The 18264-nt window shown below is 38.6% G+C and overlaps 1 protein-coding gene across 5 annotated transcripts in view; it reads right to left on the bottom strand.

Annotated features, from left to right (window-relative positions):
• nbas (NBAS subunit of NRZ tethering complex) overlaps window positions 1-18264 on the bottom strand; it is a 325125-nt gene that overhangs the window by 293969 nt on the left and 12892 nt on the right. For all 5 annotated transcript variants that reach the window (XR_009514327.1, XM_059981865.1, XM_059981866.1 and 2 more), the window contains exons 2-11: window positions 15853-15901; window positions 14490-14526; window positions 13762-13839; window positions 12976-13023; window positions 9273-9316; window positions 8190-8323; window positions 7118-7251; window positions 4499-4597; window positions 2535-2673; window positions 282-344 (exon numbers count right to left, since the gene is read on the bottom strand). Coding sequence is in view for 4 of the 5 variants with exons in the window: in XM_059981865.1 (XP_059837848.1) it covers window positions 282-344; window positions 2535-2673; window positions 4499-4597; window positions 7118-7251; window positions 8190-8323; window positions 9273-9316; window positions 12976-13023; window positions 13762-13839; window positions 14490-14526; window positions 15853-15901 (825 nt within the window). In the remaining variant the exon portion in view is untranslated. The remainder of the gene's footprint in view (window positions 1-281; window positions 345-2534; window positions 2674-4498; window positions 4598-7117; window positions 7252-8189; window positions 8324-9272; window positions 9317-12975; window positions 13024-13761; window positions 13840-14489; window positions 14527-15852; window positions 15902-18264) is intronic.

Genomic DNA, 18264 nt, shown 5'->3' with positions numbered 1-18264 from the left:
AGGAAGGTTAAATAGAATGAAATAAATTCCACTGCACAAATGTGTACGAATGCAGACATACACACAGAAGGGTGGGGAGAGAGCAGGATCCTGGAAAAATAGGAAGCAGAAAGAAAATTGAGAATGGTATTTATCCTTTTATGCAGTTAAAGGATAAATTTTTAATTTTGTAAAATAGCATTAATTGCTACTTTAAAATCTTTCCCAAATGAGAGCTATAAGCAACTAAAATTCCTTTGACTCAGCAATCCAAACCATCATTTTTTTCATGTAAACCTTACCTGCTCCGGCTGCCGTCGCCAGAAGGGTCGAACACTAAGCATCCGTAATAAGCTTCTTTGTGACTGACAGCAAAGAACAAGATGGATGTTAGTTGAAAGTTTAATAAACATGATTTACTAATACAGGAATTTTGAAAACAAGCTATGCAGTAAAGAATTCTTTTATAATGAGGCATTTCGGACAATAACTTTAGAACTTCAATAGACATGCATGGAGTGCAGCATGACGAGGAAACAGGGTACATGTCCTACACCTATGTTTTAGATAAAATGAATAACCCAACACCAAACCTGAAAAGAAATGTAAGGAACCAACAATAAAAGCCTCAGTTTATTAAGTTTAAAAGTTTAGATACTTCATTAATTCTTACAAACATTTAATTTTTTTTTTTAAATCCCTAATGGTTTGCTACTTTAGCTTGCTTTAAAATACAGTGGATTCTGGTTAATTGCGACAGCCACTTATTTGGGACACAATGCCACTTAACTGGGACAGGAGACTGTGGCTGAACAGTTTCTAACTAGCGCCAATTGTATGCATGCTGTGTGGCAGTTAGACACTAAACCATCCTTAGGGCGAACAGTTTTTTAGATAGCATCAGTTGGATGTGCTCATGTTATCCATTTGGGCCAGCATTCGCCGATTCCAAAGGCTGTGATTTTTTAATATCCTGTTTTTATTTTGACTTAAAAGTAATATTCATACCTTTGCCAAAATGTCAGAAAAATATTTGACACAAGCTGAAAAAGATTACCCTTCTGGACCAAATTAAAGGCCATCTGCCCAGCACCACTCATCATCATCTGGAAAGTTATTGTTAGATTACAACATTACTTCATGCAAAAAGCCAATGAAAGCAGTCCACCATCTGCACTGTGTCTGCGATGATTTTATCAATTTACAGTCAATCAAAAGAACACGGCAACGTAAACTGAATGAATTCTTCTATCAACAACTATAAGGAACTAATACATATTTGCAACATGCTGCAGTATTACTGGTAGTGTTCTAATTTATTCTGTATTTTATTTAAATGCATAATTTCTTAATCAGATGGTATTTTGTCCTTTTTATACCTTCTTAAACTGTTTCCATGAAACTTTGGCTAATTGTCAACTGCTTAATTAGGCCAAAGTGTACCAGTCCTGATGTGTCCCAATTAACCAGAATCAACTATACATACAGTACTGTGCAAAAGTTTACAGCACATATATATAGCTAGGGTGCCTAAGACTTTTGCACAGTACTGCAGTAATTTCATGTACTGCACCATCCTGCTGCCGTAAACAAGAACAAGTTTCATGACAAAGGTGAGTGATGGCAAACCTGATTCTGAGAGAGGTCTCGGGAGGTGGGGAGGGAGGTGGAGGTGGAGAGGAATCATGGTTGGGAGAAGGGATGGAGCAGGGAGTACTGGGACGTTCTGTAATGAATAAACCAAATGTTTGTAATATATTTACATACACACACACACCTCCAAGACTTTTGTACAGTATTGTATCTTGTAGTGTGTTCAGACCTCTTGATACTTTTTCTTGAATTTTTAACATTAACTAAGTTATTAATCATATTGAAACTCTCAAAAGTATTTTGAAACTTTGAGTGCTTAATTTGACATGTCAAACTAGCTCTGGAGTTGTCTTTGTGAGAGGGCTTGTTACCACTAAGATGTATAAGGCGCAAAAGCTTTTATGACCTTAAGACCTCTGACAAGGAAAATGCTCCTTGGAGAAATAATCACTGGAGAATAGATGAAAATTATTATTTTTTAAAATCTGGAATATTTCATTGTTACAGTTGTTACTGAGCAAATACTTGATCCTCAAGATGGTGCATATTTGTGAATAATGTATCCCATACCAAGGTATTTCTGCAGTGAATCTTAAAGGAACAAGATTAAAATTGGACTGCAATCACACAATTTCAGCATTAACTGCAGATGCACGAACCACTGAAGGGTGGAGAGGAATGAAAATCCCTCTGTATTCCCACATAGTAATATTGTTTTTATGTATGAAAAATACTTCAAAATGAAATTTGGAATGTTTCAAAGAGATTCTGAACTACATAAATACAAAAAAAATTCATGTGCAAGAATCATGCAAAAAAAATCAACAGCTCAAAGACGGTGTATTAAATTCACGGGAATTTAACTGCAATACTCTCTTAATTCTGATATGAAATTCAACTATTTCACATATAATTAATAAGCAAACAAAAATATATGATAAAAAAGACATTCTTTCACTTACAGCACCAACATCCTCTTCATAGTTGGTGACCTGTTTATAGTAAGGTGCACCGGAAAGAACCCGCCAGGAAGTTATTCCATAACTGGTGGCTTTTGAGAGTCCTTCTTCATGGGTTTCATAGCCCCCAACTAACAATAGTCTGCATTGTTATAAATTATACACTGATTAAACAAAAGGTTAAAGCATCATACATTAATAACACATGATTGAGCTAGCAAAATAGATAATGTTAAAGGTTGGTAAAGTAAATGCTGTATCAAATAGCAAATTTCATTTTCATACTTATAAATTCACATTTGCTAAAAGACATTATAAATTAATCATTTATTATATTATATTACAAGGGTACTTTTTTCTCCCCAAACTAAGATCACACAGGGAAAAACAAACTATTGTTTTGTTGACTACTGAAGATTGTTAAAATTCTTATCCGCTGGATCGTAAAACACCCGAATGGAGCTTCTAATTTCAAGTCTTTGGAACAATTTAATTCAGAGTTCTTCCACTACCTTCAATTCCTCTCCTCCCTTGCTGTCATGGAAGTTACAGTTGAAATATTTGAATGCAGGAGATAAATTCAACTTTGATGCTTCAACTTTCTGGCATTATACTCTATAGGAATTTAGATTCTCTGAACCGGCAGAGCAAGCTGTTAACTTACTAAGTTCACATTATATTGAAATGCATCAAATGAAATCACAAAGTGTGCAAATTTATCTGAATAGCTGTTTTTTTCCTATGGACATAAAAAATGGAAACAGGAAAACCTGGTAAATTGGTTTACTGTTGTCATACGGACAGAGGGACAGTGAAAAACTTTGTTTTGTATGCCATCCATGCAGGTGATTTCATTACATCATGCATTGTAGTAGTACAAAGGAAAAAATAACATTAACACAGAACAAAAAGTGCTACAGACTAAACCATGTGCAAACAATTATACTTGACTTAAAAATTGGACTTAAAAATAGGCAAACACCAATCAACATTCATGGTGAATTTGTATATCATTCACCCATATAAGACATAGCAGCACAATTAAACCTTTCAGACCATTGAGTCTGCTCCACCATTCCATCATGGCTGATTTATTCCACTTCTCAACCCCATTCGTCTGCCTTCTCCCTGTAACCACTGACACCCTGATTAATCAGGAACTATTCAACCTCCGCTTTAAATATAACCAATGACTTGGCTTCCACAGCCATCTGTGGCAATGAATTCCACACATTCGGCACTCTCTGGATGAAGAAATTCCTCCTCATCTCAATTCTAAATGGATGTCCTAATATTCTGAGGTGGTGTCATCTGGTCCTAGACTCCCCTGCTATCATAAAAACCTTCTCCACATTCAGTCTATCCAGGCCTTTCAATATTCAATAGGTTTCAATGTGACTCCTCTTCTTTCTTCTGATCTCCAATGAGTTGAGGCCAAGAGCCATCAAATGCTCCTCAAACATTAACCCTTTTACTCCTGGAATCATTCTTGTGAACCTCCTTTGGACTCACTCTAATGGCAGCACATCCTTTCTTAGATAAGGGGTCCAAAACTGCTCACAGTACTCCAAGTACGCTCTGACAAATGCTGTATAAAGCCTCAGCGTTACATTCCTACTTTTATATTCTAGTTCTCTTGAATTGAATGCTAACATTGCCTTCATTTAAGGTGGCTACACAAGACAAAAATCTAATTTATCCGTGATACGGCATCAAACTTGTGATTCAAAAATTGCTTGAAATGTGATTCAATTTTCTGGAAGTATTATGTTAAACCCATACCCAAAATTTGCTTTGTAATGTATTGGAGTGTTTGGGATCCATCATGCTAAGGTTGCTTCTAGCTTATCTGTACGTCAAATACACATGAAAAAGGCATACCATTTGCTTAAAATGAATTAAGATTTTTCAGGGCTTTTTAAGTTGTAAGGATACATTTGCAATTATGAATTTAAAAAAATGTTTACCTGTGACCAGAATGGTAGATCACTGTAATTACACCATGAGAATAATAGTTGTTAAAGTTGAAGCTGTGTTTTTCTTGGAAAGTTTGATTGGTTCCAACACTGGACAGAGGGAAATAAAGACCCAAGAGTTTATGGTTTTGGAGAAGTTTCAAAACATTTGCATTAATTTTAAAGCAAGAATAAAAGTAGCATCTGCAAACAAATATGGTCATCAAGGAAGAAATCAGATAACAGCTTCTAGCTTTACACATTTAGAGATAAATATGGAAATCAGTGCCCAAATTACATACCAGGTTTAATTACACCAATGTCAGAAAGCTTTGGTTTTAAAACACACCTAAAGTTCTGAAGCATGGTTACTTATTTATGTATGGATTCCTATCAAAGGAGACAACAAGCATAATGGATTGCTGGTTCAAATTTATGCTTAAAAAACGGCAACACTTTGCATTTATAAAAGTGCTGTATTTAACAAATTCAATGGACCACAATACTCATGGACTGGTTTTGCAATGAAACCCATGATATTCAAGTTTCTATTGAAGTGCATAATACTGGTGATAATATATTGGTGAGGACTGAGGGATTTGCTAATAGAGAGAAAAGAAACGTGCTAGATAGAATTTCATATGGTAACATATGATATTTCATAGCATCAGAGTTTGTTGTTCAATTCTGGTGCCCTCAGTAAGAAGTCTCTGAGCATCCTCCTTGTGGACTGCATGGGTTTTCCCCAGGTGTTGGTAGTGGTAGGTTAATTTGTCATTGTAAATTATTCTGTTATGAGGTTTGGATTAAATCAGGGCTGCCAGGGCGGCGCGGCCTACTCCACACTTCATCACCAAAATAAATCGTCAACTTCAGCAAAAAAAATAGGCAAAATTCAAATGCTGAGAAGTTGAAAGATGCTGGTGTTCAAAGAAACTGTGTGTCTTTCTGCATGAACAACAGAAAGTTAACATGCAGTACAGCAAGCTAAATAGTGTGCTGATCTTTACTGCAAGAGAATTTGAGTGTAACAACATATCTTGCAATATTTATACAGACCTTGTTGAGTCTGCATCTGGAATATAGAGGACAGGTCGAAGAAAGGATAAAATTGAGCTAGGAGTAAAGGTTCACCAGAGTGATATTCAACAAATAATACCAAGTTTGTTGAATGAGCAGAAACAAAACACACTAGCCCTATTGTCCCTGGACTTAAAAAAAAAATCAAATCCTATTGAAATATGTGAAATCTTTGCGCGGCTTGATAGGGCAGAAGCAGATAGAGTTGATGGTTCTGGGCAAATACTGAAAATAAATATACTCCAGTTACTTTCAGTTTCTAATCTGCAGATTGCTCAATGCCAAAACTTATAACTAAAAGAACAACACACACAAAATGTTGGTGGAACACAGCAGACCAGGCAGCATCTATAGGGAGAAGCACTGTCGACGTTTCAGGCCAAGACCCTTCGTCAGGACTAACTGAGAGGAAAGATAGTAAGAAATTTGAAAGTAGTGGGGGGAGGGGAAAATGTGAAATGATAGGAGAAGACCGGAGGGGGTGGGATGAAGCTAAGAGCTGGAAAGGTGATTAGTACACCGGATGCAGTATACCACACCAGCTTCCAGGTGAGGCGACACTTCATCTGTGAGCCGGCTGGTGTGGTATACTGCGTCCAGTGCTCCCGGTGTGGCCTTTTATATATCGGTGAGACCCGACGCAGACTGGGAGACCGTTTCGCTGAACACCTACGTTCGGTCCGCCAGAAAAAGCAGGATCTCCCAGTGGCCACACATTTTAATTCCATGTCCCATTCCCACTCTGATGGCCTCCTCTACTGTCAAAATGAATCCAAACTCAGGTTGGAGGAACAACACCTTATATACCGGCTGGGTAGCCTCCAACCTGATGGCATGAACACTGACTTCTCTAACTTCCGTTAATACCCCTCCTCCCCTTCTTACCCCATCCCTGACATATTTAGTTGTTTGTCTGTTCTCCATCTCCCTCTGGTGCTTCCCCCCCTTTCTTTCTCCCAAGGCTTCCCGTCCTATGATTCTTTCCCTTCTCCAGCTCTGTATCACTTTTGCCAATCACCTTTTCAGCGCTTAACTTCATCCCACCCCTTCCGCCCTTCCGGTCTTCTCCTATCATTTCACATTTCCCCCCCCCCCCCCCCCCACTACTATCAAATCTCTTACTATCTTTCCTTTCGGTTAGTCCTGATGAAGGGTCTCGGCCTGAAACGTCGACAGTGCTTCTCCCTATAGATGCTGCCTGGCCTGCTGTGTTCCACCAGCATTTTGTGTATGTTGTTGTTTGAACTTCCAGTATCTGCAGATTTCCTCATGTTTGCTGTATAACTAAGAGTGTTGATTTTTGACTTAACCCAGAAAGGACCTAACTTAGTTTATGAAGAACTTTATAGATGTATTGGATTTGGACACCAATTATAAATGTGTGTACCTGCCATCACAACAATTTGTTTTTGGAAGTGGAAATTATTTCTATGAACATAAAATTTAGACAATTAATGGTTTCACTTGATTGGTGTAGATGGAGTCAAATTCAGATTAGAATGTTGTGCAGCAAAATAGGGTGCAGATTAATGTCAAATGTCAAGAGTTTACCTGACCAAATAGCTCTTCAGCTGACCACGATAGTTGACTACCAGAAGTTCTGCTGAGTATTGAGCAGAATCAGTGGACTCCAGGAAGATCAACCCTGCCACAGCATGACTGAGGTCGCCTGCAAAGCTAGTAGACTTAAAATCATTTGAAAAATAGGTCAGTTGTAGGCTACTTATTTCATTAAAACAGAGAAAACATCCCAGTTGCAGTTGAAACAGTCACACTCTCCCCACAAAATTTATAGGTTTAACAAGAAACAAAGTTTTCAAACACAAAATACACTTCAGATGCTGGGGTCAAAGCAACATGTACAATAAGCTGGAGGAACTCAGCAGGTCGGATAATGAGCAGTCAATGTTTTGGGCTGAGGCCCTTCATCAGGACACATCGTCAGATGTCTTGACAAAGGGTCTTGGCCCGAAACGTTGACTGCTCATTTCCACGGATGCTGTCTGAACTGCTGAGTTCCTCCAGCTTGTTGAACAAAGTTTCCAATACACTGCAGTTTTCCAACCACTGTTTTCATTTTCCCTCAATTTTATGGCTATTTCCTTAAAATGCTATACTTGGCTTACACCATAACATTCTGGGTGAACTACCCTCCCAAGTGGTAAAATGAACTAAAGTCAGTCATGCATTCACTTACTCTAATCCCATCTCATTCTCCCCCATATACTTGTCAACTCCCCAAGGTTCCAACTCATATATTTTTGGGGCATGGCAGCAAAGCACAGAATCCAAAGTAAACTTATGGTCATAGAGATGAGGCACAAACTCGAAATGCCTGCCCAATGTTCCACCTCGCCTTGCAGTACAGAACAAATACATTGAATTTGTCTCTACTAAGTTATTATTTGCTATTATCCAAATATAACCATAAAATTGATAACAGTATCTTTACTTTTTTCTGAAAATATTGTAAATTACACTTTTTGTTCAGAGAAACCTATCTTTTTAATATCTTCATCAACAGAAGTATGCCTCTGATATTAAAAAAAGCGCATAGCTGGGAAAATTATGTTTTCAAATACCACTTTACGTCATCACATTAGAAGATAAACATCAGTAGTACCGGTGAAATTACGAAGAGTTCACTGCCCATCAAGTCAAACACCCTCACTGTGCCCGAGCTCTCAGCATAAGCCAGCAATGTACAATCGTGACTCCATGCCACACGACGCCACTGAGGGTAAGGATCCTTTGGAACTAGAAATAAAAACAAGTAATTAACTTCTCAACTTTTGTAATCTAGGTTCATTATTACAAAGTCGTATGCTATGAAAATAAAAGCTGTTTTTTTTAAATAAAGTGCTCTCCTAAATAACTGCTGTAAAAATAAACCATTATTAACTGGATCATTTCTATAGTGGTGGCATCTTCTTGAAACAGATCCACAAACTGTAACTCTACACTGATTAAGCTAATATCTCTCTGTCTACTTCACGAAAATAGCTGCAGGACTCATTATCAAAGATGGCAATTATCCAAGTCCAGCTTGCAGTAGTTAATTTGTTCAATGTTATCATCCAAGCAGGTGGCTAACACCATGCTTAGGTTATTACATAATTCAAAGAATTTACAGCATTGAAATTGTTAAAAAGGACAGGTGGTGACATTCTTCACAGCCAACAAAATAACACTTAGGACTAATATCTAGGAGTTGAGAAAAAGTATTTCAGATTATGGTACAAATTGATACTTGAACATATAAACAAGCTCTTCTCCCACCCACCAACCCCTCCAAATACATCCCATGCCCACCCATCTCTGCCAACATTATGTTTCTCTTTCAAATATTTATCGTGGATGTCTGTTCATTCTAAATATTTGACATATTGAAGATTATCAAATTCAATTAAAGAAATTCCAGCTTTAACACAGCCAGTGCAGATTATTTGACCAGATGGTGTGCAATTTGGTGTGCTTCCCCCCCCCCCAATTAAAAATGTAAGATGCCATAAAGTTGATTTTCATATGGCAACTAAGCTACAGAAAGATAAGATTTGGGAGGAAAGCCAGAAGCTGACCTGTTTTAAAGTAAATATTGGTTACCACAAACCCAGGTTCAGCAAACAACTAAATCTCAGCATCCACTACCCCTTTAGCTGCAGAGTCTTTACGCACAATAATTAATCAAAAGTTACAAGTGTGTTACCTATACATTTTCCAATGACAGAGCCAAATTCATCTTTTGCAGATCTGTAAAATATTTTGCAAAGATTAGGAAAAGAGTCACTTAATTTTTTAATCAAGATTCAAGCTTTAAGATTTTTAAATGTCATTTTCAGTACGCAAGTATAAAGGAGAACGAAATAATTCTTACACCGGATCCAATGAACACAAAAAAAAACATAATTAAATATAAATACAGCAGATAACTTATTTTGATTACAGTAGCTTATTGTACTTATATTGATTCTATGTATAAAAATTGACGCTAGGTACAGGAATGTCTGTACATAACTCAGACAGGAAATGATACAGTAGTAGTGGTGGATTAGTGGATGGAAGATGCTGATCAGCCTTACTGCTCAGGAAAAATAACTATTGAGTTTGGTGGTTCTGGCAAGGATGCTATGTACAAACAGTCCATGAGTAACCATGAGCAGGGTGGGGGGGGGGGGGGGATCCTTAATGATATTACTGGGCTTTTCTGTATACGTGAGGGAGGAGGGGCAGTAGGCTGGCGCCAGTAATGCGTTGGGCAGTTTCGACCACCTGTTGTAAAGCCTTCCTATCTACCACAGTGCAGTTTCCTTATCATGCAGTGCTGCAGCACTATGGGATGCTCTCCACTGTGGTTTATGAGTATACATGGATAGAGTCCAGCTCACTTCAGCCTCCTCAAAAAGTAGAGGCATTGGTGAGCTTTCGTGATTGTGTAGGATGTGTTCTGGGACCAGGAGAGGTTGTGCGAGGTGCACTCCCAGGAGCTCGAAACTGCTCCGCAGTGTATTTAGACTGAGGAGGAGGAGTTTGTTCACCAAGGTCTGTGGGACAATAGTGTTGGATGCCAAAATGAAATCCAGAAACAGCAATCTGACCCGTGTACTTGATTTTTTTTAGGTGTGTCAGGGCCGGGTACATGACAGATGGCAGATGCTGTCAAATAAGCTTATTGGTGAGTGTTATCCCATAATCATTTAAGAAAATCCACGTAAACTGAATGATAAAAAATAACTTGGTGTGGGACAATGTATGATGAATTGGTTTAAGTGGCCAGGACTTGTTACTATGCTCATCTCCACATTATGTTAGTTGATCTCTGATGGAGCCCAAAGCAAGCCAATTAATTTCAGTGTCTCCAAATTGAAAGAAAATATACAAAATAAAAACAATCAGGTTTTCAGTTTTTAGTAACCTCACAAAATTTTATGGAAGGGGCTTTGGACAAGGATGACATAGTCTTTCCCTTTGATATCCCACACAGGAATAATCTGTGACATTTGTAGACTAGGCTCAAAGAGAAAATTATTATCATTAATAATCACCTTAAGAATAGAAACAAAAATTGAAAGACAAGAGGAGATGAATTATAATACTGCTCCACCATTTCATTATGGTTGAACTACTTTCCCTCTTAACCCATTCTCCTGCTTTCTCCCCGTAACCTTTCATGAACCTATAAACTTCTGGCTTAAATAGACTCAATTACTTGACCTCAAAAGCCACATGTGCCAATTGGTTCCACAGATTCACCACCCTTTGGCTAAAGAAATACTTCCTCAACTCTATTCCGAGGCTGTGCCCTTTGATCCTAGATTCCCCCACTATGGGAAACATCCTCTCCACATCCACCTGATCTAGGGCTTTCAACATTCGATAGGTTTCAATGAGATTCCCCCCTCATTCTTCTACAATCCAATGAATACGGGCCCAGGGCCATCAATCAGACCTCAAGCAATAAGCCTTTTAATCCCAGCATCATTTTCATCACCAATACCTGATAAAACCTCAGCATTACATTCTTGCTCTTATATTCTAGCCCTCTCAAAATGGATGTTAGTATTGCACTTACCTTCCTCACCACCAACTCAGCTGCAAGTAAACCTTCGGGGAATCCTGCGCAAGGACTTCCAAGTCCCTTTGCACCTTGGATTTTTTAACTTTCTGTCCATTTAGAAAATAGCCTATGTTCTTGTTCCTTCTACCAAAGTGCATGACCATACACTTCCTGACACTATTCCATTGCCACTTCTTTGCCCATTCGCTTAATCTATCTAAGACCTTTGGCAGCTTCCCTGCTTCCTCAACACTTCCTGCCCCCTCCACCTATTCTCGTATCGTCTGCAAACTTGGCCACAAAGCCATCATTTCCATCATCCAAATCACTGAATTGCATTGAATTGACTTTATTACTTACATCCTTCTTATACATGAGGAATTAAAAATCTTCACGTTACATCCCCATTCAAATGTGCAATTATAGTAATTTATAATAAATATTATGTACAACAGGATAGTCAATATAGCATAGAGATACAGTTACGTCAGCATGAGATAATCAGTCTGATGGCCTGCTGGAAGAAGCTGTCCCAGAGCCTGTTGGTCCTGGCTATTATGCTGCAGTACCGCTTCCTGGATGGTGGCAGCTGGAACAGTTTGTGGTTGGAGTGACTCGAGTCTACAATGACCCTTTGGGCTCTGTTTTACACACTTATCTTTGTAAATGTCCTGAATTGTGGGAAGTTCACATCTACAGTTGAGCTGGGCTGTCCACACCACTCTCTGCGGAGTCTCACGAATGATGTAATGTATAACATAAAAAGAAGCAGTCCCAACACCAACAGTCACTGGCAACCAACAGAAAACACTTTATTCCCACTCTTTGCCTCCTTGCAATCAGCCAATCCTCTATCCATCCTGGTATCTTTCCTGTGATACAATGGCATGATTGGATGCAATGGCTTCTCAAGGGCCAACCAAAAGGTGTTTTTTCACTCTTAGTTAAATATCATTTTCCAATCACAGGACAACGCTGGACTCCAAGAAGTTTGGGCACTGCGGGTCTACTCCATCAATGAGCTATTCATTGGTGTACAATTTGGACTGTGTTGCTGCCTGCTATGGGAAGCCATCAAGTTTGTGCACGAAGGCCGCATGCAGTATAACCATGGGTGATTGTCTTGGATGTTTACCTGCCAATCGCAAGACCCTGTTGGACATTGATAACCTAAGATGCCGCAGGCCTGTTTCCCTAGTTTGGTGGCACAACAGATGGCGTGGCCTTTGAGGACCAGGCCTCAAGCCATGGGCTTGCCTGCTGCTGCAGTCCTGATAGAAGACACTGGAGGCGGTGTAGCATGGCGTCCATCCTCAGTTGGGGGCTGGCCTTTCCTATTGGTGCTGCCCTCCAGTGTTAGATCAGTGGAATGACAGGCTAGATTGTCTGCGCATGTTAATCTGCGCACTGCCAGGAACTGCACCATCTGAGGGAGAGGCTATTCGACCCATCAAGTTTCTCTTCCATTTCATCATGGCTGATCCATAATGTGCAGAAAGGATTTATTGCATTGTGATGGAAAAGACCTGTGTGGAACATTAACACTGACACAGTCCAACCCGCCATCTCCACAACAGTCGACAAAGCTATGAGTACTACCTTATTGTTGCTGTCAGTTCACAATATTTACTTTGTAATTTATACTACTTTTATGTTTTGCTTTGTATTGCTGCTGCAAGCAAGAACTTCACATCATATGACAGACTTTAAAAAACTGGTCTGAACAGCACATACCATTTACACATAGGTAGAAAATAGAAGCAACTTCACCTGAAGCTGCCAATTATTAAAACTTAAAAAAGGAAAACAGGGATACAAGAAGCAGAATATCCTTTGGACTTGAATGATACAGTACCTGATTTCAATGCATTGGTCTTGAACTACAGCAAGCAACTTTCCATTGCTGTCCAAAAACAGATAATATATTGTCAAATTTTAATGCATAGAACTAAAATAAAACTCTAATGCTGAGTTCTAATTATTTTTCCCAGTACCCTGAAAAGAATGCATTACTTTCAGAAGCACTAACCAAAAGTATAAATTACAACTCCACGCAAGAATTCAAAGCCAAGTCAATATTAACCTCATCATTCAAATGAAAAATATGCACCATTTAGAGGTTTTGAGGCCAATATATACTGAATTCCTGCCCAAATGGTCACTGATACTACTAAGCAAAATAATTAATACAAGAAGAAAAACAACCTCAATTTAAGATTAGTGTACCCTTTGGACTGTGATTCACTATAGTCAGGTCAAAATATATATATATATATATATATATATATATATATATATATGCATATATTGCAGCAATTGTACACAAGGTCAAATGCATGGTTAAAATTCAAACTGAAAAGATTCCATCAGAGAAGCATTGAGCCACTTTAACTTTGAAATAGTAATCATTTTTCTTGGAAAAAATACTAAGTGCTTACAATATTTTCACAATGTTTTATCCCTTTCATTCTACTATTTTATCAGTTTAATCTTTAGCAGACTAACAGTAAAAGGGTTTTATTAAAATGTTAACAGATCTATTACATATTATTTGAGGGCTTCAAAACATTACTATCCAAACTAAAAATAACATTGCCTCATGTACGAAAGCATAATAAAACTTTAAAATACCATTAATTACCTGGTTACAACAAGCTGCCAGGTGATCTGTTTTGTAACCAGCTGGAAAAAACTAGGAGAGAGCAAAGACCTGGAAGAGCTACAGAGAGGAGAATTCAAAAAGTGATTATTAGAAAATATCTTAAACCTATTAAGAAACCAGTCATATTAAACATTATATCAATGCAAAGGTATTACAATTAAAAGGAACAGTCAATTGGTGTTGATGCTTAAAAGTTATTGAAATGGAACACTAAATTTACCAATAAAAAAATATATTATAGTATGCCAGGTCAGACTAAATAGACAAGAAACCCTGACAGAGTTATCAAAATACTATGGCTAACATGAGGGGGCACAGTTTTAAGGTGATTGGAAGTAGGTACAGAGGAGATGTCAGGGGTAAGATTTTTAACACAGAGAGTGGTGAGTGCAAGGAATAGGCTGCCGGCAGCAGTGGTAGAGGCGGATATGATAGGGTCTTTTAAGAGACTCCTGGATAGGTACATGGAGCTTAGAAATTACCTAGGGTTACCCATAGCCCTCCGTTTTTCTAAGGTAAGGCCATGTTTGGCGCTGCTTTGTGGGCCAAAGGGCTTGTATTGTGTTGTAGGCTCTCTATGTTTCTATATTTCTAATACCTCCAGTCTAATAATCAATAATATTACTAAAACAGCACAGACAAACAGAATCAACCACATTATGCCTTAAAGGAGGAGAAAATGCAAGGAAATAAACAGCTTTAATTACCTGTATCCAACATATTGAAGTATAAACTTGAAGGGAGCTAAAAAGAAAGAAAGTAGTTTTAATAATGCTGACTGAATTTATTCATAAAGTTAAACAGTTAAAATTGAAGGGTAGGAATACTGTATTATTTTTATAACTGTACCAAATCATTTACATGATCATTATCATCATTAATAATAAAGATAGCAAGTCCATAACCTGAAAAAGTACTTGATCATCACAAATGTCTCTGATATCTTTTCACAAGCAAGTGCCTTTCATTACAGGATACAAAATATCTTCTCAATTTACAAAATTCTTAAGTATACTAGTTATTTAGAACAGATACCAAAAGGTGATAGAAAAATTAACTATTACGAGCAAGATGATAAAAGATCCAGAAATCATGATATAGGAACAGCAGCTGATATTTACTTAAATAAACATTTGTGGGAGAATGTGTGGACATGAATGGATATTTTCAAAATGCTAATTGGAGAGGGAAAAAATATCCAGAATACTAATGTGAACTCATCAGCAATACAATGCTGTGGTAGCCATTGCATCCGTCCAATTAAACATCTGATGTGAAAGAAGGCACCTCAAACAACCTAACACAGCCTCTGTTATGCACTAGAACCACAGCCTACATTTGTGCTCAAGGTTTGGACAGTGACTTAAATACACAATCCTCCAGTTCAAATGTAGTAATATCACTAATTAATTCACAAGTTGAAAACAACTTCCTGATAAAGTGATCCAACAAATCCCAGTGGAAAGAGAACCCAAAAAAAAGTTCCAAAAATAAAATCAGCTTTAAACTCCAGAACAAAAATTCTAAATTCTGCCTCAAAGATTAGAAAGGTATCGAAAGTGTAAAATCCGCAGTTTGGAGGATTTATCTTTCTTGTATTATGAAAGCATTTCTGTTGCTAATATAATGATCTTAAATAACCAGACTCATATGTATTATTACATCTTGTAACAGTCTTTTCCCCAAAGTAGGGGACAGCAAAACCAGGGGTCTAGATTTAGGGTGGGGGGGGGGGGGGGGGAAGCTTTCAAAGCGACCCAATGGCAACTTCTTTATGAAGAGTGTGATAAGTATATGGAACATGCTGCCAGGGAAAGTGGTTGGTGCAAGTACAATAATATCATTTAAGACATACATGGATAGGTACATGGTGGAGTGCAATTTAGAGGGATATAGGGTGAACACAAAAAATTGGGAGTGGCTTGGTGGGCACCATGGCCAGCATGGGCCGAAGAACCTGTATCTGTGTTACATTGCTCGATGATTCTAAAAACGCATCTTCTATAAAACTGGGTTTAACATTTAATTCATATTGGAAAATATACTTCGCAGATTTCAAACACAACTCACCAGAAATAGTCTTTGCAATAACAGATCCACGTTCCTGATTGTTTCTGGGCTGCAAACAAATAAAACAAGACAAATTCCAGATTAGAGTCAAATGATGTCCTTGGATACACGGTTCAAAATTTCTGCTGATTTAGTGATGTATTACATCAAACATCAACACAAATCAGCCATTAGGCAAAATTATTGAAAGGATTCCAATCATTAACTATTCCCATATGTCAATACATGACCTCCTCTTCTGTCGTAATGAGGCCACATTCAGCGTGGAGGACAAACACCTTATATTCCATCTGGGTAGCTTCCAAACTGATGGCATGAACATCAATTTCTCTAACTTCCAGTAATGGCCCCGCTCAGTCTCCTTCACCATTTGCCATCCCCTTTTCCCTCTTTCACGTTATCTCCTTGTCTGCCCATTGCCTCCCTCTGGTACTCCTCCTTTTCCTTCTTCCTTAGCCTTCTGTCCTCTATCAGACTCTCCCCTCTCCAGCCCTGTATCTCTTTCATCAATCAACTTCCCAACACTTTACTTCATCTCTGCCCCTCCCAGTTTCATCTGGTGTTTCTCCCTCTCCTTCCCTCCAACTCTTAAATAAGACCATAAGATATAGGAGCAGAAGTAGGCCATTCAGCCCACCAAGTCTGCTCTGCCATTCAGTCATGAGCTGATCCAATTCTTCCAGTCATCCCCACTCCACTGCTTTCACCCCATACCCTTTGATGCCCTGGCTAATCAAGAATCTATCTATCTCTGCCTTAAATGCACTAAATTACTTGGCCTCCACAGCCACTCATGGCAACAAATTCCACAGATTTACCACCCTTAGACTAATTTCTCTGTATCTCAGTTCTAAAAGGACGTCCTTCAACCCTGAAGTCATGCCCACTTGTCCTAGAATCTCCTACCATGGGAAATAACTTTACCATATCTAATCTGTTCAGGCTTTTTAACATTCAGAATGTTTCTGAGACTCCTTCCTCATTCTCCTGAACTCCAGGGAATACAACCCAAGAGCTGCAAGACATTCCTCATACAGTAACCCTGTCATTCCTGGAATCATTCTCTTGAATCTTTTCTGAACCTTCTCCAACGTCAGTATATTCTTTCTAAAATAACGAGCCCAAAACTGCACACAATACTCCAATCAACTCTTCTTTTTTGGCCAATCCTGCCTAAGGGTCTCAGCCCAAAACGTCGACTGTTCTTTTTTCCAGCTGGCTGGCCTGCTGACTTCCTCCAGCATGTTGTGTGTGTTGATAATTTTCTAAAATTAGGACATTCATATTTAAAGCATCCAATACTGATAATGTGATTAAAATTAAAGTGAAGTCAGCATAGAAATGGGAGGTTTTTTTTTTTCAGACTGTTTAGCAGATCAGGAAGATCTGTATGATAAAGGGCACCTGTTTTAATGTGAGAATTTGATTTACATAGAAACATAGAAAACCTACAGCACAATACAGGCTCTTCAGCCCACAATGCTGTGCCAAAAAAGTATTTACTTTAGAAATTAGCTAGGGTTATCCATAGCCCTCTATTTTTCTCAGCTCCATGTACCTATCCAAGAGTCTCTTAAAAGACACTATTGTATCAGCCTCCACTACCACCGCTGGCAGCGCATTTCACGCACTCACCACTCTCTACGTAAAAAACTTTCCCCAGACATTTCCTCTGTACCTACTTCAAAGCACCTTAAAACTATGCCCTCTCGTGTTAGCCATTTCAGCCCAAGAAAAAGCCTCTGACTATCCACATGATCAATGCCTCTCATCATCTTGTACACCTTTATCAGGTCACCTCTCATCCTCCTTCGCTCCAAGGAGAAAAGGCCAAGTTCTCTCAATCTATTCTCATAAGGCATGCTCCCCAATCCAGGCAACATCCTTGTAAATCTCCTCTGCACCCTTTCTATAGTTTCCACATCCTTCCTGTAGTGAGGTGACCAGAACTGAGCACAGTACTCCAAGTGGGGTCTGGCCAGTGTCCTAAATAGTTGTAACATTACCTCTCAGTTCCTGAACTCAATCCCAGTTGCTGAAGGCCTTTTTAAACAGTCTTAAAACTTCTTCAAACAGTCAACCTGCACAGCAGCTTTGAGTGTCCTATGGACTCGGACCCCAAGATCCCTCTGATCCTCCACACTGCCAAGAATCTTATCATTAAGACTATATTCTGCCATCATATTTCACCTACCAAAATGAACCACCTCGTATTTATCTGAGTTGAACTCCAGCTGCCACTTCTCAGCCCAGTTTTGCATCCTATCGATGTCCCGCTGTAACCTCTGACAGCCCTCCACACTATCCACAACACTTCCAACCTTTGTGTTATCAGCAAATTTACTGACCCATCCTTCCACTTCCTCATTCAGGTCATTTATAAAAAAAATCACAAAGAGAAGGGGTCCCAGA

This window comes from Hypanus sabinus, chromosome 10 (assembly GCF_030144855.1).
Source record: "Hypanus sabinus isolate sHypSab1 chromosome 10, sHypSab1.hap1, whole genome shotgun sequence".
Classification (NCBI taxonomy): domain Eukaryota; kingdom Metazoa; phylum Chordata; class Chondrichthyes; order Myliobatiformes; family Dasyatidae; genus Hypanus; species Hypanus sabinus.
Note: the sequence above shows the minus strand (reverse complement) of the source record. Positions and strands in the feature narration are given on the sequence as shown.